A 21319-nucleotide genomic window follows, 5' to 3' on the forward strand; every position below is an offset into this window, starting at 1 on the left:
TACCTGTAAAACCATACTGGGACTGTGAGAGGGAATTTAATTTAGGAAAGAAACAGCTTGGAGAACCCAGATCGTGGAAAATTTGCTAATGATGTCAACTTGGGGAGCTGGGTGGTCCAGTAGATATGAAGATTGGGTCCAAATCTGGCCTCATGTGCTTACTAGCTGTGTGATTCTGGGCAAGTCATTTAACCCCTATTGCCTCAGTTCCTCAGCTGTAAAGTGGGGACGTCCTGGAGAAGGAAATAGCAAACCATTCCAGTATGTTTGCTAAGAAAACCCTATGGACAAGTCCATGGAGTCAAAAACAGTTGGACATGACTTAGGACGGTGAATGTAGATTTAAATCAAGAAGCATTTATTAAGCACCTACTGTTTTACACTCAGCTGCACTCCTTTGGACTTCTTCATCATGCCTCTCCTCCATGGCATGTATCTTCCTTCATCCCCCTGTGCTCCCCACCCTTCTTTAGCTTTCTTCTGTGTGTTGCCTTTTCCATTAGGTTATCAATTCCTTGAGAGCAGAGACTGTCTTTTTCATAGTTGTATCTAAAGTGCTTAGCACAGTGTGCCTGACACATAGTAGGTGCTAAATTCTTATTAGCTGTTTATTAATTGAATGTTTATTAACACATTAGATGAGAATTATTGTTTCTGTTTATTTAATTTTTTAAATTTTTCTTTCTTTGCTCAGATACATCTAATACATAAAATTTTATAATTCCAGGATGCTGAATTCAATCCCTTGAAGTTCACCAGTATAATCGAATGTGAAAAGCCAAATAACGACCTAAGTAGGTTTCGAGGTAACATGTGAGTATTTCGTTCTACTTGTTGTTTCTTCCCTCTGCAGATTTGGAGAATATTTAAGGTCATTGTCATATCATCATCTTTTAGGGAATGTGGCCTGGTATCTAACCCATAATTCAGTGCTTACAGACACCATCCAAAAGATACTGCTAAATTTCAAATACATAAGTCACCAGTATCTCAGTAAGGAAGAACTACTTTATATTTTTTTGAGGATTTCAGATCACCAGAGCTGGGTTTCTTATGCTGGGGTGGGGTGGTGGGACCTTGAATTGAGTAAGGAAAGGGGCAGTTCTTATATCATTCCTTCAATGCTGGGAATCTGCACTTGAGTACTCTGAGAAAAGGCACTTGGCCATGGATACTGATGTCCACATCTGCCATTGGAGGCTTTGGTCTGAGTTTAGCTAGGTATAATCAAATCTCATTAAATATTGTGGGCTTCAGTTTTCTCATCTGTAAAATGTAGGGGTTGAATTTTGTCAAGTCCCTTCTGCTGATAAGAGTTCAGTCGTGGTGGGAAACCTTTGGCCTCAAGGCCACATCTGGCTCTTTGACTGAATCCAAACTTCACAGAATAAATCCCCCCTTAATAAAAGGATTTGTTCTGTAAAACTTGGACTCAGTCAAAAGGCCATACCCAAGGACCTAGAAGGCCACAGATTCCTCACCCCAGTCCTGTTCATCCCTAGGATTTGGCACCTTTCAAGTTTTGCAGGTGATAAGGGTCTATCAATCTTGAGTGGCAACAGAGCCTAATGGCTTTAAAATGATAGACCTAGACTCAGGAGAGACATGGGTTCAAATCCTGTCACTGATAATACCAGCCCAGTGACCATACACAAGTTATTTAATCTCTCAAAGATTCACTTTCCTCATTTGTAAAATAAGGATATTAATCCCTGTAGTATATACCTCACAAGGTTGTTGTGAGGCTCAAATTAGATAATCTATGTAAAGTGGTTTGTGAAACTGCCCTCCTCGGTGCTACACAAACCCCCGCTCACCCACTTCCCTGGATTACTCCTGGTAATAAATCTTCCTGAGTTCAGAATGAGACATATATTTCTTGGCTATGTCTTATGTGGAGTTTGTTTGGCTTGACTATGAATATTTTTTACAAGGAGTTCCACACCCTCTCCTCCTTCTTAGTAGGAGTAGGAGGGAGAGAAAATATATTTCTGTTATTTAGGGATTTTTTTTTTAAGTATGAAATTTTTTCCTCGACTAGCTAGCCTTTCTCAAATAGCATAGCACTCGGGATGAATGTTCAATAGAATCCTTTCTGTTCTCCCTCCCTGGGTTCCTTTTCCCCTCCTCCTTCTCTGCTCTCTGAATACGTTTTCTCTAAAGATGTTTGCTGTTGAAGAGCTTACCCTTATATAGTACTGTAAGGTTGGAAAAGCGCTTTACACAGATAATTTTATGCTATTATCTATTTCCATTTTACCAGTAAGAAAAATAAGGTGGACAAAGGTTAAACAACTTGCCCAGAGTCATACAACTAGCCAAGGTCTGAGATAAGACTTAAACTCAGGCCTTTTTGCCTCCAGGCCCAGCACTGTCTCCACTACAACACGTGTTTCAAACATGGCCCAGTACAGCCTTGAAAGAGACTAAAATGGAGGGATTGGGAATTGTAACCGTCGCCAGTGCTAAAGTAATCATTAACCAAAATAAATGAAAAGGCAGTAGAACACAGACGATGTTGATGTTTGGTCATCTGAGTCAGTGTGTAGCGCGGAGGGATCTTTGTGTGCGGCTTACTGGCTCTGCTCTCTACTTGAGTGTGACATGACTGTATTCTTCCTCCTATTTCACACTTTGCACTCTCACCCTTTCAAGCCCATATAGAAACACAGACACAATCAGAGAATGAAGTAGGACTCCAGGATCATCTTGGCTAGACTCCTTGTTTCACAAATAGGGAAACTGAGGCCCCACTTTAGTGTTCTGCCTTTCCTATGAAGATGCCACACCTCTTAAAGTAACATAGACCCCCTAACACTCTTATCCTTTTAATACAAAGATTAGTGTATCTAGAAACCTGTCATATTTTTATTACTTTGTCTCAGGCAGTCTTGGGTTATTTGTAATCTACAGTAGACTATTTTTAAAGGGTAAGGCTATCCATCAGGCAGCTAAAGGGCACAATGTTAGGCTTCGAATTAGGAAGACCCATTTTCCTGATTTCAAATCTGGCCTCTGACACTTACTAGCTACATGACCTTGAGTGAGTCACTTAACCCTGCTTGTCTCAGTTTCCTCATCTATAAAATGAGCTGGAGAAGGAAATGGCCAGTACCCTCCAGTATCTTTGCCAAGAAATGGGGTCATGAAGATCAGACCTAACTGAAACGACGAAAGAACGAGGCTCTCCATCACACAGCTCAGTCTAACCACAGGCCTTTGTTTTGTTTTCCTGTTGCATTGATTTTTAGTGAGGACCTGTAAATCACATTGCTTTAACCACTGAGACTTTTCACTGCTAAAGGCATCACTACATTGATTTCAATGAACATCACCATAGAAACCATATACAAATTTTCAGAGTACAAGTTTTATAGGCAGCTAAGATTGTGCCTGTATGCACCTTAAAGAGCTTCACTTGGATATATCTTGCTGACCTACATACAAAATACCAAATATGATTGGAAAAATCCCTGTACTTTTAAAACAACAATATTAAGGTGTAATTCCGCTGACATCGGGATCGTCGTTAAAAATACACTGCTTAATCTCATTAAAACTTTAAAGCTCTTTCAAACACGTTATGCCACAATGAAATAGTGTTTTCAAAGCTGGCAATTACAAAAACGAGTTGACTCTTTTTCATTCTCCTGACTCCAAGCATGAACGTGAGTGTTCTCACACAAATATGTACTTACCCTCTTTTTTTTACCATAGAAAAATCCATCTGGAAAAATAGATGGAATAAAGATTACAGATATGGAGTTCTTACCTGTACATTAAAACATTTTAAGTTCCCATTAGTTAATTGTGCTTAACTGACTCCATGTCATAAATTGATTTTTTTCAAGCCGCAAGTCGATGTTTTACGTCTTCTCTCTGCCCTGTGGATTGGATTAAAGGTGGTTGAGTTAAATTCATGGGTAGTTAATAGGTTAGCAAAGTCTTTTTCTAGACTCTTCCATCAGCTTCTGCTTAACATCTGGTTTTTTCCCAATCAAAAACATTTCTTTTTAGAGGGAACAATATACCCAATGTTTCTTCCTTGACTGTCTTTTTTTCCCAAAAAAAAATATGTCCCCTGAATGCTATGATTCTGTTATTGTGTCTGACTCTTTGTAACCCCATTTTGGGTTTTCTTGGCAAAGATACTTAGTGTTTGCCATTTTCTTCTCCCCCTCATTTTACAGATGAGGAAACTGAGACCAACAGTATGAAATGATCTGCCCAGGGCCACACTGCTAGTAAGTGTCTGAGGGCAGACTTGAACTCAGAGAGATGATTCTTCTTAACTCCAGGTCCAACACTTTACCCACTATGCCACTTGACTGCCCTATGAGTTTGTTATGTGTCATAAGATACAGTAAGACCAATATTTGCATACTGAGGGAGCTGATGGTGAGGAGTACTGTGGCCTAGGGAATTCAACAATAGCCCTATAACTCTCTTACTAACCATCACAGTGATGAGAGCCCATGATCAACGTGAAATGAGAGGCAGTCGGGTAGCAGTATCCTTACATATATCGACTTAACACCCACACACACCACCAGGTGCTTTATAGGTATTCTTTTACCCAGCTACTCAAATTTCTAGGACAGCTCCGTGATGCAGTTGATAAAGTGCCAAAATATGGCACCAAAGTCAGGAGGACTGATATTCCTGAATTCAAATCTGGCCTCAGATACTTACTAGCAGTATGACCCTGGGCAAGTCACTTTAACCTGTTTGGCTTAGTTTCCTCATCTGTAAAATGAACTGCAGAAGGAAATAGCAAACCACTCCAGTATCTTTGTCAAGAAAACCCAAATGGGGTCATGAAGAGTCAGACACAACTGAAAAGCTCAAATTTCTAACATATAGGTCTTCATCAGAGCTACTGATCTCCTACCAAGTTAGCAAAATTATAAATTAATATTGTAATAAGGGCTTTTCCCCTCCATGTTAACATGTTTAATACATCATATTTATTCTATATGTTCTGATCATATATAATTGTCCCCAAAGCAAAAAATATTGGCAATCTCTTGAAAGATGTGTTGCTATTTTGCAGAGCTTTGATATTTCATTGGAGCTGTGATCTTGTTAATGTGGTTACTCCCTCCAACAGTACTAATCACAACCCCTGCATGGCTTTTCATTCCATTTAACTCTTATCCAAGTCCTCCCATCAGTCCCTGACAAAGGGTCTACCCAATATCCTCAGAGCCTTCTAGGTGAATGCCCCTGGAACACAGAGACTGGCCATTGGTTATCCCTCACTCACTACATCAGTGGTTTATTTCCTTTTCCAGTCCTGTGCTGTTGGCATCCTTTGCACTGCGTTACCTACAGAACTCTTCCTTAATGATATGTCATAGCCTTCTCTCAAAATTTACCTCTTCATTGGCCTTTGTTGTTCTTCACCTCACTCTGATCATATTCCATGGCTCGCAGAGATACAAACATCCCCTGGTCACTATTGACTGTAAAAACAAGCGTCCCCCTTTCAAGGAGAAGCTTGAGTCATTTAAAGTACTCTGCACGTTCTCAAAGGCCATTTAACCCTCTCCTCCTCCTTTTCAATTCTGTACCGAATTCACTGCCCATTGCCTATAGTGTTTGTCAGATATATATACTTCCTGATAGACAGATTCCATGAGCTATAAGAAAGGGTGATAGTCCATCTTGAGGTCTATTCTTTTATCCATTTCCAGTTTTTTTTCTGTTGTCATTAACTTGTATAAAACCTCGTATTAGAGTTGTCTCCAACAAAATATGTTGCCATATATATTTTTTTCTTCTAATCTTTTTTTGTGTCTTTTTTTTGTTGTTGTTGTGTTTTGGATTTTTTTGCTTTTTGGAGGGGGGAGGGCAGGGCAATTGGGGTTAAGTGACTTGCCCATGGTCACACAGCTAGTAAGTGTTAAGTGTCTGAGGCCAGATTTGAACTCAGGTCCAACTGACTCCAGGGCAGGTCCCCTATTCACTGCACCAACTAGCCACCCCTTCTCATTTTTTAATTCTTTCCCCAAATGATATTGCTTTTTATCGCTATGTTCATATGTCAATGGTATGACTGCATATACCTAGACGATTTGGAAATAACTCCAGCATAAGTAACCACATGTTTGCTATGTACTAAAATATAATTGGTTTTGTGTAGGGGGTGGGGAAAGGGATGGAGGGCTAGGTGTGTTATTTGGTGTTCAGCATGCCCATGTCCTCCAGACTTTTCTTTTCAAAGAAACCATGCATCCTGTATTGGTCATTGGGCTTCATTTAGGTCTATAGGACTTTATCTTCTATCATTTTTTATGCTTGAATGTTTATCCACATATTTTTGCTTTTATTTTATTGTTCACCTTTACCTTGAAATTACCATTATTTAAAGTATGATTTGGTTAAATTTGGAGTCTCTTTTTGTATCTTCATAATATTTCTCCAATTTTTTTATCCTTTGAAATATGTTGGCATATAAGTTAGAACTATCTTCATGGCGGTCTTTTTGTAAATGCTTACCATGAGCACTGTAACATAAAATGATCAAATATTCCCTAAAATTTTGTGACTTATTTCTTTTGGATACATGATAAAAGTTACTCTGCCAGTGCCTTTGTTTGCCTTTCCAAGAAACATCCTTTCTTTTAGCTGAAGTTTCCTTTTGTCTTTTGTCTTTAGATATAGTGAGAACTTCAATCCTGATATGTTTCAGTTCTTCTAGTGATACACACACACACACACACACACACACACCTAGATGTACTTACTTATCATTTTTTTTCACTTACTAGTATTTAATTTTTTTCCAGTTACATATAAAAATAGTTTTCAACATTCATTTTTATAAGATTTTGGCTTCTCAGTGTTTCTCCCTTCTCTTTTCCTCTGCCCAAGACAGTAAACAATCTGATGTAGTTTAGACATGTACAGTTATATTAAACATATTTCCATGTTAGTCAAGCAGAATCAGGAAAAAAGGGGAAAACCACGAGGAAGAGAAAACAAAACCAAAAAAAGTGAAATAGTATGCTTTAATCTGCATTCGCACTCCATTATTCTTTGCATACTTGTTTAGCGATTCCCCAATGGATGCACATCCCCTCAATCTCCAATTCTTTGACACCACAAAAAGAGCTGCTATAAATATGTTTGTTCATGTGACTATTTGGGTGAAAAATATTTTGTAATTTTGTTTTTTGTGATCTCTTTGGGAAACAGACGTAGTAGTGGCATTGCTGGATCAAAGGATACACATAGTTTGATTGTCCTTTGAGCTTAGTTCCAAATTGCTTTCCAGAATGGTTGGATCAATTCACAATTCCACAAGCAATACATTAGTGCTCCAATTTTCCCACATCTCCAATATTTTATCATTTTTCTTTTCTGTCACATTAGCTAATCTGATAGGTGTGATAGGTGAGGTGGTACCTCACAGTTCATTTATTTTCCATTATTCTAGTTAATGGTGATTCAGAGCATTTTTATATGACTATAGATAGCTTTAATTTCTTCATCTGAAAATTGCCTCTTCATATCCTTTGACCATTTATCAATTGGGGAATGACTTGTATTCTTACAAATATTGATTCAATTCTATATATTTTAGAAATTAGTCCTTTATCAGAAACACTGGCTAGGGGCAGCTAGGTAGCATAGTGAATAGAGCACCAGCCCTGGAGTCAGGAGGACCTGAGTTCAAATATGGCCTCAGACAGTTAACATTTGTTGTGGTACCTTGGGCAAATCACTTAACCCCAATTACCCTGCCTTCCCCGCTCCAAAACCAACAACAAAAAAGAATAAGTCTAAATCTCCCAGGCACAGCATTCAGTCCTAGCATTGGCAAGAAAAAAAAAATTTTTAAAGAAGCACTGGCTATAAAAATTGTTTCCTAGTCTTTTGCTTTCTTTCTAATCTTGGTTGCATAGTTTTGTTTGTGTAAAACCTATTTAATTTAATGTAATCAAAATTATCCATTTCGTATTTCATAATGTTCTCTCTCTCTTGTTTGGTTATAAATTCTTCTGTTCTCCGTAGATCTGACAGGTAAACTATTCCTTCATTTTCTAGCTTATGGTATAACATTTTATGTCTACATCATGTACCCATTTTGACCTTATCTTGGTATATGGTGTGAAATGTTGGTCTGTGCCTAGTTGCTTCCATATACTATTTTCAAATTTTCCCGGCAGTTTTTCTCATATAGTGAGTTCTTAACCCAGAAGCTGAAGTCTTTGGGTTTATCAAACAGTGGATTACTATAGTCATTGATTTTGTCTTGTGTACCTAACCTATTCCACTGATCCACCACTCTATTTCTTTTTTTTTTTTTTTAAGCAATCGGGGTTAAGTAACTTGCTCAAGGCTACATGCCCAGCTATTTCTGGGTGTGGTGCTGAGTGTCTGAGCCCAGGATTCGATCTCCAGGTCATCCCAACACTGGAGCTGGTGCTCTTACTTGCTGTGCTACCTGGCCGCCCCCCACCACTCTATTTCTTAACCAGTACCAAATAGTTTTGATGATTGCCATTTTGGAATACAGTTTAAAATCTGGTGTGGCTAGGCCACCTTCCTTTGCTTTTTTTTTTTTTTTTTTCATTAATTACCGGGATATTCCTGACCTTTTGTTCTTTCGGATGAATTTTGTTATTATTTTTTTCTAGCTCTGTTAAAACAAGATTTTTTGTAGTTTGATTGGCATGGCACTGAATTAGTAAGTTAATTTAGGTAGAATTATCATTTTAATTGTATTGGCTCAGCCAGCCTATGAGCGATTGACATTTTCCCTGCTGTTTAGATCTGAATTTGTGTGAAAAGTATGTTGCAATTGTCTTCCTGGGTTTGACTTGAAAAGTAGACTCCCAAATATTTTATATTGTCTACAGTTATTTTAAATGAAATTTCTCTATCTTGCTTCTGGGTTTTGTTGGTAATATATAGAAATGCTGATTTATGTGGATTTATTTTATATTATGCAACTTTGCTAAAGTTCTTAATTGTTTCAAGTAGTTTTTTACTTTATTCTCTAGGATTCTCTAAGTATACCATCATATCATTTGTAAAGAGTGATAGTTCTGTTTCCTAATTGCCTCTTCTAATTCCTTCAATTTCTCTTCTCATTGTTTAGCTGACATCTCTAGTGCAATATTTGATAATACTGGTGACAATGGGCACCCTTGTTTCACACCTGATCTTATTGGGAAAGCTTCTAGTTTATCGCTATTACTTATAATACTTGCTCGTGGTTTTCGATAGATAGTATTTATCATTTTAAGGAAGACTCTGTTTATTCTTGTGCTCTGTAGTATTTTTAATAGGAATGCATCTGGCCCTAGAAATTTTTTCTTAGACAGTTCCTTGATGGCTCTTTCAATTTCTTTTTCTAAAATGGGTTTAAGTATTTCATTTCCTCTTCTGTTAATCTGGGCAATTTATATTTTTGTAAACATTCATCCATTTCACTTAGATTGTCAGATTTATTGGCATACAGTTGAGCAAAATGGTTCCTAATTATTGTTTTAATTTCCTCTTTCTTGGTGGTGAATTCACTCTTTTTATTTTTGATACTGGTAATTTGGTTTTCTTTTAAAAAATCAAATTATCCGGGGCAGCTAGGTGGCACAGTGAGTAAAGCACCAGCCCCAGAGTCAGGAGGACCCAAGTTCGTTCTGGCCTCAGACACTTAACACCCAGACAAAAAAGCTAGCCATGTGACCTTGGGCAAGTTACTTAGCCCCAACTGCCCTCAAAAGGCAAAAAAAAAAAAAAATCAAATTATCCAATGGTTCATTTACTCTATTTGTTGTTTTCCCACAAAACCAGCTCTTCAATAATTTTCTTGTGTTTAATTTTTTAATCTTTCTTTTGATTTTCAGAATTTCTAATTTGGTATTTATTTGGGAATTTTAAATTTATTCTTTTTCTAGATTTCTAGTTGAATGCCCAATTTATTGATCTGCTCTTTCTCTATTTTATTGATGTAAACATTTAGAGATATGAAATTTCCCCTGAGATCTGCTTTGGCTGCATCCCATAAATTTTGTTATGTGTCTCATTATTGTCATTTTCTTTGATGAAATTATTGATTGTTTCTATGAGTTGTTGTTTGACCCACTTATTCTTTAGGATTAGATTATTTAGTTTCCAATTAATTTTTAATCTATCTTTCCATGACCCTTTATTACACATAATTTTTATTGCACCGTAATCTGAAAAAGGAGCCATTTAATATTTCTACTTTTATCCATTTGGTGGAGGTTTTTAAGCTCTAATACCTTGTCAGTTTTTGTGTAGATGCCATGTACTGCTGAGAAAAAGGCATATTCTTTTCTATCCCCATTCAGTTTTCTCCAGAGGTCTAACATATCTAACCTTTCTAAAATTGTGTTCACCTCCTGACTTCTTTATTGTCTATTTTGTGGTTAGATTTATGTCATTCTGAGAGGGGGAGGGGGAGTTTCCCCACTAGTATAGTTTTGCTTTTTCTTTCCCCCTGTCACTCACTTAACTTCTCTAAGAATGTGGATGCTATACCACTTGGTTTGTATATATTTAGTACTGATATTACTTCATTATCTATGGTACCTTTAGCAAGATATAGTTTCCTTCTTATCTTGTTTAATTAGATCTGTTTTTGCTTTTGTTTTCTCTGAGATCAGGATTGTTATCCCTCCTTTTTTTTTTTACTTCAGGCTGAAGCATAATATATTCTGCTCCAGCCTTTTACCTTTACTCTGTGTATATCCCTCTGCTTCATATGTGTTTCCTGTAAACAACATATTGTAGGATTCTGGTTTTTAATCTACTCTATCTGCTTCTGTTTTGTGGGTGAGTTAATACCATTCACATGGGATGTGAATAGTTATGATTACTAACTGTGCATTTCCCTCCATCTATTTTTCCCCATTTGTGCTTTTCTCTTTCCTTTCATCCTGTCCCTCCTCACCAGTGCTTTGCTTCTGATCACTACCTCCCTCAATCTACCCTCACTTCTGTCAGCCTCACCCCCTTTTCCTTCCCCTTTCTCCTCCTATTTCTTTATAGGTAAAGATAAATTTCTATACCCAAGTGAGTGTGTATGTTATTCCCTATGTGAACCAAATCTGATGCCATTAAGGTTCAAACAATGCTCATCCCTCCTTCCTTCTTTCACTCTACTGTACTAGGTCTTTTGCTCTTCTTCCTGAGATATAATTTACGTTATTCTGCCTCCCCCTTTCCTCTTCTCCCAGTACAATTTCTTTTTCACCTCTCAATGTTTTTTATCATCACATCAAAATCCACTTATACCTACACTCTCTGTGTATATTTCTAACTGCCCTAAAAGAGATCCAGTTCTCAAGAGTTACAAGTGTCATCTTCCTCTGTAGGAATGTAAACAGTTTAACCTCATTGAATAACATGTGTGGTTTTTTTTCTCCCCTGTTTATATTTTTATGCTTCTCTTGAGTCTTGTATTTGAAGATCAAATTTTCTTTTCAGCTCTGGTCTTTTCATCAGGAAGGTTTGAAAGTCCCCATTTCATTGAATGTCTCTCTTTTCCCTTGAAATATTATGTTCAGTTTTGTTGGGTAGTTGATTCTTGGTTGTAATCCAAGCTCCTTAGTCATCCAGAATATTATATTCTAAGCCCCTCTGATACTTTAACATAGAAGCTACTAAGTTCTATGTAATCATGACTATACCTCTTTGATATTTGATTTGTTTCTTTCTGGCTGTTTGCAGTATTTTCTACTTTATCTCATAATTCTGGAATTTGGCTACAGTATTCTTTGGAGTTTTCATTTTGGGATCTCTTGTTTCAACGACTGTCTTACCCTCTAGTTCTGGGATATCAGGGTAGTCAGTTTTCCTTGATAATTTCTTGAAAGATTCTGTCCAGGCCTTTTTTCTGATCATGGCTTTCAGGTAGTCCAGTAATTTTAAAAATTTCTCTTCTGGATCTATTTTCCAAGTCAGTTGGTTTTCCAATGAGGTATTTTACATTTTCTTCTATTTTTTCATTCTTTTGATTTTGTTTGACTGATTTTTAATGACTCATAGAGTCATTAGCTTCCACTTGCCCAATTTTAATTTTTAAGGAATTATTTTCTTCAGTTGGCTTTTGGATCTCTTTTCCATTTGGCCAATTCTACTTTTTTAAGGAGTTGTTTTCTTCAGTCAATTTTTGTCCTTCCTTTTCCAAGCTGTTGACTCTTTCTTGCATAACTTTCATTTCTTTCCCAATTTTTCTTCTACCTTTGTTATGTGATTTTTAAAATCCCTTTGAACTATTCCAAAGAGGCTATTTTTAGATTTGCGACCAATTCACATTTCCCTTCGGGGGCTTCAAATGAAGGCATTTTGACATCGTTCTCCTCTAGAAGTTTATGTTTCAATCTCTTCTGTCTCCATAGTACCTTTCTATGGTCATGGCTTCCCTCCCTCCCTCCCTTCCTTCCTTTTCATGACTTTTAAAGTTGAGCTCTTTTCCTAGGGCACAGGGGGTACTGTCCCAAGCTTCTTTTACTAGGGACCAGAGGCCTGGTCCTTGGCTTTCTCAGCCTGGGCCTTGGGTGCTTGTGACTTGCCCACTGTGTTGGGGCCTAGTCATGCCTCTTGTCCTGGGGGTTCTGGGGCTGGTAGTCTGCCTTCTGTGCTGGGGATAGAGATCTCATAGTTGGCCTGCTGTGCCACTGGCTTCTGAGTCAGGAACATGGTACCTCGGCTGCTGATCTGTGCTGTGGCTAAGAGCCTCCGATTGGCTTTCCTGGACACCTTCTTCATTGGGCAGCGCTTTCCTTTCCACCAAATGAGACAGACCCTTCCTGAAATCCTTCTAAGTTATCTTAAGCTTTCTCTTGCTCCATTTAGAAGCTTGATTTTAGCATTGTTTCCAAAGGAAACTGGAGAGAACTCAGGCAACTTTCTAGCTTTTCTTCACCATCTTGGCTCTGCCCCCAGTGCTCACTAGATGTATTTATGCCCCACTTAATGAGCTTGGGCTATGGATCTCAACTCACCCACACTTCACAATCCTCTCAAGGTGGGCATGCCTCAGAAGCTAAGGCATTATAAAAAGAACTGAAGAGTTGTTTGGGGGAAGAACTACTACAGACATGGCAGGAAAGAGTAGGTGCCAGAAGCTTTTCAAGAATTCCAAAAGGCAGGAGAAGTGAAGTAAAATAAGGCATTCAGGGTAAAGTCTGCTGTGACCCTGCCCCCACTCCTTAATTATAAGATGCTAAGGTCTGCGTACATGTTCATGAGGAGAGTGGCAAGAGAGAAAAATCTAAAGACATGAGCCAAGTAGAGAAACTTCCACCAGGAAAAGGGATAAGTTAAAAGATAAGATGATAGAACATAAATTAATGTCTGAAAACCATGAAGAATATGACACTTCTACTTTCTAGTATTTACTAGAGTAGATAATCACTAAGGAAAGCCTGAGCGTGCCCAGTCCTTGTGTTTTTTGTTTTTTTTGCTTTTCGGAGGGCAGTTGGGGTGAAGTAACTTGCCCGAGGTCACACTGCTAGTTTGTGTGTGTGTGTGTGTGTGTGTGTGTGTGTGTGTATGTGTGTATGTGTGTGTTAAGTGACTGAGGCCGGATCCAAACTCAGGTTCTCCTGACTCTGGGGCCAGGGCTCTACTCACTGTTCCACCTAGCCACCCCCCAGTCCTTGGTTCTTATTGTGAAGGTTAGACTAGTGACTCACAACTTAAAAGTGCACTCATTTTTGGTCACTGGACAGTAAGCTTACATTTTAGAGTACCAACAGCTAAGTTCACTTTTATAGATAATCCCCAAACTCTGCGATTCTTAACCTCCACTGCCCACTTTTCTCTTATTTTTCTGGGTCATTTCAGAAGCAGAAAGGGGCTGCACAGGAGAGCCATTTTTTATTTTTCTTAATTTCTTGGGCTGCCATAGCCAAATAATTCATTATCTAGTTGTTATGATGGATCTTTCTGGACTTTGGGCTGTTCCTTGGAAAGTCGATGTATTTGACTGTTGGGACTGTAATCAAAGCTTTTCCAGCATCTTGGAACATTCCGGGAATTCAAAGTCTTTGAAAATCCACAGTTATCTCTATACCACAGTGAAGTGTATGCAGGTTGTTGTTATAGTGCAGGGGAAAGAAGGCTGAATACTTCTCAAATGGCTTTCATGAGAATTTAGTCCACATGTTTAATGTGCTTTGTTCTATCCACATGCAGCTCTTAAAGCAGAGCTTTGGTTCCTGGATCTTTGATGACCCAATGGCGGGCTCTCTATAGGAAGCAACAGGAACATTTGACAGCAGTGAAGCCTATGTCTTTAAACAGTTGGTGTCAAACTCTACTTAGCAATCATTTGTCAACAATAGTGCATGTTTCCTGCTGCAAATCCCAACAATTTGGACCCAAAACAAATGAACTATAACATGAACAAGATAGGTTATCAGCAGCAAATATGAAAGGAAGACATAACAATTTTTGAGAAAGAACAGATGGGCTATGACTTTTATTAGCTGAACCGGGCCAGTTTTCCTATGAGCAGAGCATACAAGCATTTAAAACTACTGATAGATCTTGCTACTAGACAACTCTGTCACTGAGTTTTATTTTTGGCTATTCTTAAATTTAAAAGACATTAACTTAATTTGAATTGAGTCTTGTAGTCTTAAAACTAATAGGATAAGGTCCTTGGTACCTTTCATTTTGTATTAAAGATAACTGTAATTGCTTCTAACATAGCCTTCAGCTAACCTTCTTACCCTCTGCTTTCCCATTCATATCCAGAGGGAAGCAAGTAGTATGCTTTCTTGGGCCACCCTTGCCAGATTTCCCCTCTAAGCACGTAGGGGGCATTGTCATGATTAACATTTTCCATTTGCCCAGGGACCAGAAAGACAGCAGAGATCCTTTTTAAAAATGCATTTTTTTTCCTTCTGGTCCCCAACTCTTCCCCCACTTCTAGCCCCCTTGTCCTTACACCTCTCCCCCCCACTATTCTGTGTATGTAGTTTGGTGGAATAGATCACTTGGACTTTTACATTTGCAGAATCATGTGGATTCACAGTTTCTGATTTGAAAAGTTTCTAAGAGGTCATCTTGTCTAATACCTACCCGAATAGGAATCCTGTCTCTAATGTCTCGGGTTTGTCATTATTCAGCCCTCATCTGAGGAACTTCAGTGATGAGATACTCCCTAATTCCCAAAGAGCCCATTCTATTTTGGGGGCAGCTGTTATTATCAAATTTTTTCTTTATACAGAACTGGAGTGCTTTTCTGTAACCCTCCTGCATCACTCTTAATCCTGTTTGTTGCTGCCATGCAGAATACATCTGATCTCTCTTCCACAGAGTAAAATGTCTAATACTAAAGAATATTGTCTCAAGTTTTCTGTTTTCCTGGCTAAACAGCCTCTGTTCCTTCTTGTATAGCATGGTTTTCAGCCTTCTCACTATCTTCTAGTTCAGTTTGCTAGTGACCTTTCTGGTTGCAGTGGACACATGCATTTTGGCTATAGTCTAAAAACCTCCACATGTCTTTTTCATACAAACTTGGGGTTAACCATGACAATTTCAGCCTGTGATTGTACCATTTACTTTTTTTTTAACCTAAAGGCAAAACTTCTCATTTATCCTTAAGTTCAGTTAGTTGATTCAATCTAGACTGCTGGGATCTTTTTGGATCCTGATTTTGTCAACCAGAGCCCTAGCTGTCAATTCACATCTGTGATGTGCCTGCCATCTAGGCCCTTACATAAGCCTTTTATGGCCATATGAACAGTCTGGGGTCAGAGGTAGGCACATTATACTAGAGACATGCCTGCAAATTGACATTGACCTGTCTATGTCCACAATGACTAGTCCTTCAGTGCTCATCCAGTGATGAATCCACCCAACCAAACCATCCACAAACCACATTTCTCCATGTTGTCCACAAGTGTACAATGACTAAATGCCTTGTTAAATAATAGGTTCATTATGTCTTAGGCATTCCCTTGATCTGCGGTGTGTGTGAGTGTGTGTGTTTGTGTTTGTGTGTGTTTTAATTTGCCCTGTTATGTGAATGAATCTCAGCAAAATTCACAGTCCTTACCAAAATATGTTGTACTCTGCTTTGAACTATATTCGTAAGTAGTTGAAGAAATGTGACTTAGAAGGTGCTTCACATTGATTTTCCCCCTTTCCGTGGGTTGTAAATTTACTTTGCTTGTTATACTTTTTTACTCTTTCTTATTCTTAAAAAAGTTTTCTGATTGCATGAAGTTAATATTTCATTTTGATTGCTTCCCTGGTCACTTTTATAGGAATCAGTGTTTTTCCATGTCTGAATAACAAGTGATATATTAGCCCATACACGAGATATCAATAAACACTGGCTGACTCCAGACTTAATGGTATTTACAATCATTTGCTCTGGGATTTCCATATTCTGCTCTTTATGTAGTTTGGGTTCATTATGCTTATTTTATCGGCAATACAATCTTCTCTTTCCAGTCTCACGTTTAACGATGAAAATATTGCCCACAATTGCCTGGAATTATCTGATTATGGGTGGAAGGTTGATAATAGAAACTTTTTCAATTTGAAAATTCACGTGAATTTTTAAAGAACCATTGAATGTGCTTGGTATTGAGACTTGACTTAATTTTTTTAACTCCTCAGCAGCAACAAAAAAGGCACTTATTAGCTTGTAGTTGCAAACACAAGTTGTAGTTAGGGTTGACTGAGTAGTCCTTCCCCCTGCTCCATGTCGGCAATGGATGACTCGGGGATACTGATTTATTGCAGGCACAGAAAAAGTAGAATTAGTGGGAGGTATCAGAGGCAGTGCTCTAGCTTCCCCCTCCCACCCCACTTTTGCAGGTGTGACCTCCTTTCCCTTGTTCCCCAAACCGGCAAGCCCAGAAAATTATCTCTGCTAGAGGAGTCAGTGGGCAGTGCAATAAAGTGTGAGTCTCAGAGAGAAGGTCAAGGGCCTGTGGCACACTCTGAAGAAAGCACGTAGGCAGTATTTTTCAAAGACTGAAAGACTATTGGTACCCAGACAATGGGTATGAGGGAAGAGGCAGGTAATTGAGGTGTGGGAGGAGAGTGTACTAGGGTGGGTGGATGACTGTGTGTACCAATGTATGACGTGGGTGGGTGGTAGAAGCAAGCATAACATAGGCAAGATGGAGATGAAAGAAAAATGAAGGGCACATGTGGGGGCAGGGGTTGCCACTTTGAAAACTGGTGACCTGTACTGGGAACTGTATTCTCTTTGTAAATCAAATCAAATAGACATGGTAAAGCAATCAAAAGAATTGTTTAAAATAGGGGAAAGGTAAGAAAAATTAAGCTTAAAGCCCTACTTAAGATATGGAAGACAATAGCATGTCTCATCAATTATTTTGGGCTAGTTATTCACCTTCTGTGGGCCTCAGCTGGCCCTTTCTGTACAATGTGAGAGTCAAATGATTAGGTCGTCTCAGTCACCTTTGAACTCTAGCATTTTGTGTCTTGACCATTTCCTGATTCTTAATTTTATTTGTGGGACTCGGTCTGTGTCACTTTTTTTGTATATAGTAATAAAACAACTCCCATTATAGGATGTTTTTAAGATTTATGCACTATTTACCTGACAACTTTTTGAGGTAGGTTGGACAGGTGTTATTATAGCTCACAAATGAGGAAACTACAATTCAGAGAAATTTTTTGTGGCTTATGCAGGATCACAAAATTAACAAGTTTCTGAACCTAGACTCAGACTCAGGCCTATTGATTTAGAAGAGCTGGTCTCCTCCTCTTTCCACTGCTTCCTGATGCCCCCCCCCTTGTTTTTGGAGGGGAGAAGGCAGGGCAATTAGAGTTAAGTGATTGCCCAAGGTCACACAGCTAGTAAGGGTCAAGTGTCTATGGCCAGATTTGAACTCAGGTCATCCTGACTCCAGGGCCAGTGCTCTTTTCGCCGTGCCACCTAACTGCCCTGAGAGCCCTTTCTTAAAAGTTATCTTGAGACCTTGCACCAAAGAGGCCATGATCTCCTATGTATCTTTCTTATTTATGGTGGCAACACTGAAGAAACTTGATGGGGCCAACTTCCTTTGGATATGCCCATTTCTCAAACTGGTTCCATTACAAGCATAGAAATGAACTGTGCAGAAAGCTGCTTGTTCTGAAATACTCCAGAAAGCAAGGGACTCATTTTACTTTGTGTTAAGATGGCAAAATGATAATGGACTTTTGATGTGATTGAAGCCACTCATTTGACTCTTGTCCCCTTGACTAGGTGAGAACACTTGATTGAATTGGACACTTTTATTTGCCAGACTGGTATCAGTCAATCAACATAGTTCAACTAGCTGATACCAATGATGACTCTTATATCTAATGACATATAGGAAAGAAGCATGTTAACGTAATTTGGAATCCTATTCAATTCAACTACTACTTATCAAACACCCACTATGCTTGTAACATGTTATGCTCTGGGAAATATGTAAATTTTAAATAAGACCTAGTCCTCCCTATTGAGTCCATAGCCTGGTAGAGGGCGAGACACTGTATTAAATACTACATACCTATAGTTGCTAAACAAAATTCAATGTTAAGTTCAAGGGAAAAAGATAATGTCTAACACCTCCCTTCCCTGTTCTCCATGGGAAAGAGAGGCTTCTTGGAGAAGGTGCCATTTGAGTTGGACTTTGGGAGAACATTTCAACCATGGGGAAAGTAGTCAAAATATTAGGGTACCTGGTCTGATTTTTCTGGCTTTGTTTAAACAGTATATTATACTTTTAATATACCAAGTTTCCCAACTTTGGATATATTATACTCCCCACTGGATAGTGGATTTTCTCAGTGCATTATTGTCTGAGATGAAAGATACAGTTTTTACTTGAGTTGACATGTCCCAAACCATTCTTTGACAGTATACATGAAAATGGGAAAAAAGCCGCACTTTATAAAGAAAACCTATTGCTGCGCGGATGCACCATTAGGAATACAGAAGAGGTAACTGGAATAGTCATCTATGCAGGTAGGACTGATTGTTTTTTGTGCTGTATCCATATTAATTTGGGTAATTATGAAGGGGGCCAAGTTGTTATCAGTCCTTATCCAAATCTCGCTCTTTCATTACAGGCCATGAGACTAAGGCTTTGCTAAACAACAGTGGGCCACGTTACAAGCGGAGTAAGCTCGAAAGACAGATGAATACAGATGTCCTTTGGTGTGTCCTTATACTCATAGTCATGTGTCTGTTTTCAGCTATTGGTAAGTCATCTTTATAGAAACAAACTGAAGTCCGAATTCTTTGAAAACTCCAAAAGTCAGATATTAATCAGGTCTTTTAGATTGTCCAAAGATACAAATATGACCCCTTTTTAAAAATTCAGAATATTGTTATTCATTTAAATCTAATTTCTTAGTAGTATTAGTAGAATTCTTCTGCTTTCACTTTTGCCTTTCATGTTTTAACAGTCAAACAAACTTGGCCTTAATGGTAGAATTATTTAGGTTGTGGATGAGGGTGTTAATAATAGGAATTCTGTCGATCTGCAGATCCATGTCTGTTTATTTCAGCCTTGGTGTTTTGTTCTGTTTCTGTAACTCCTCAAGGATAGTGATAGGGACTAGATTGGTGATTTTTAAAACTCCCTGAGGAAAGAAACAAAAACAAACCAAAAAAAAAAAAAAAAACAACCAAAACCCTTCCCTCTACTAATGCAAGTCAGCACCACCTGGCTGTTTATAATCTTAGATCATCTGCCTAGAGTATTGAGAGGTTAGACAGTTTGCCTGGGATTACACAGGCAGAGTGGTAGGCCTCTAACCCAAGTCTCCCTGGCTTCCAAGACTGACTCTGTGACTTGATGGAACCTCTCCACAATTTCTTCTCACAACCAAAAAAACATGCTTCATGTCTAATCATCAAAGATGAGTTATATTTCAGGTTCTCTGAGTCACCCTTGTGCCCACTCTACGTCCTAGCTCTGGATGTGAATCTCTTGATTAGAGAGCTAGGGATGATTCGTTCTAAGTAGTACCAGTACTAGAAATCACAGAAATGTCTTCGGTGGTGTAGAAGGAAAGCACCCCTCCCTTTGCACCGAAAGCCAGCAGGTATGACTACATTCAGACACGGTGCCATGGCTGTTGCCGTGTGAGTCGCTGTCTGTGCCTCTGGAGAGCATTGGCACCTTGGAAGTGACTTAGCAGGTGAGAGTATGAGTGGCTGGTTCGATAGAATAACGGTCTCAAAACAGACTCTATGGCTATTATTATTCAGTGGTTATCTTTTACCCCAAAAGTGCATCAATGTGACACATAATCCCTTCCTTCTAGGAACTTAACATTGTAAGTTGGCAGGTCTCCTATAATTCATGTTTTTTTTAGCAGTTCAGCAATTGAAGTACCAACAATGGGTAGATAGGGGGAGGGTGGGTATTAATACTTCCAGCAATTTAATCTTAATTCCCCATGAGAATCATATATTTTTATCCTTCCTCTTCTAACAAAACACAAAATGCCAATATGTAATATAACAAAACCAAGTCTTCCTGACCTGATCGAGATGTAGGTAGGCTTAATGCTTTCCAAGCGATCGTTTTCATTTCCACCAAAAACACTGCTTCAGTTGGTTGAATGACATTCCTCTTCACACCATGTTGCAGGTCATGGACTGTGGATATGGCAGTATGGAGAGAGGAAGAAACCATTATTTGATGTCCCACAAGCAGATGGCGGCTATTTGTCTCCAGTACTAGCTGCAGTATATTTATTTTTGACAATGATAATAGTTCTTCAGGTAACAGTACAACATAGTAATTATTTTCTTTTCTTTTAAAAATGGAATTCATTCATTGATCCAAGATGTTCCCAAGGGCCACCTATAGTTGTATGAAATTAGAAGAATCAAAAAGCACATTTGTCTCAAAAGTTGTCAACTTACTGAAATTTCCTTGTGCAGTCTACTCATGAGTAATCTTGAGGTGAAAGTTTTCTTATTGCTTCTCTGAAAATCTTCATGCTTTTATTTGTTTTCTGTCCCCTGTACCTTCTTGCCTACACTCATGATTATAAAAATCCCCTAACTAGAAAGTACAGTGTCAAAAAAAAATATATAGGGAGGTTCTCTCTCCCCATTCCACCCCATCCCTCATCCCTCACCCCCACCTGATAAGAAAAATGAAGCCTTGCTTTTTCATCCCAAATAGCTTGTGGGACCTTGAACAAAAAATACTTCATTAGACTTCTGACAGATGGGGAACAAAGTTATCGCCTCTTAATTATATGTGTTGAACACCAGCAAACAATCATATTTAACATCTCAAATGACTCTTTTTAAAAAAACTCATTCAAATTGTATCATAGCTTTTGGCTA

The 21319-nt window shown here is 38.5% G+C and overlaps 1 protein-coding gene across 1 annotated transcript in view; it reads left to right on the forward strand.

Moving 5' to 3' along the window:
* The window catches only part of ATP10A (ATPase phospholipid transporting 10A (putative)), a 282963-nt gene that overhangs the window by 205250 nt on the left and 56394 nt on the right, over positions 1–21319 (forward strand). The window contains exons 3-6 of the mRNA XM_069072951.1: positions 728–813; positions 18867–18973; positions 19078–19209; positions 20610–20743. Of these exons, the coding sequence (XP_068929052.1) occupies positions 728–813; positions 18867–18973; positions 19078–19209; positions 20610–20743 (459 nt within the window). The remainder of the gene's footprint in view (positions 1–727; positions 814–18866; positions 18974–19077; positions 19210–20609; positions 20744–21319) is intronic.

Source organism: Petaurus breviceps, unplaced genomic scaffold (assembly GCF_028583685.1).
Source record: "Petaurus breviceps papuanus isolate PSGF00001 unplaced genomic scaffold, PetGlider_PUasm1.0 90849, whole genome shotgun sequence".
Lineage (NCBI taxonomy): Eukaryota > Metazoa > Chordata > Mammalia > Diprotodontia > Petauridae > Petaurus > Petaurus breviceps.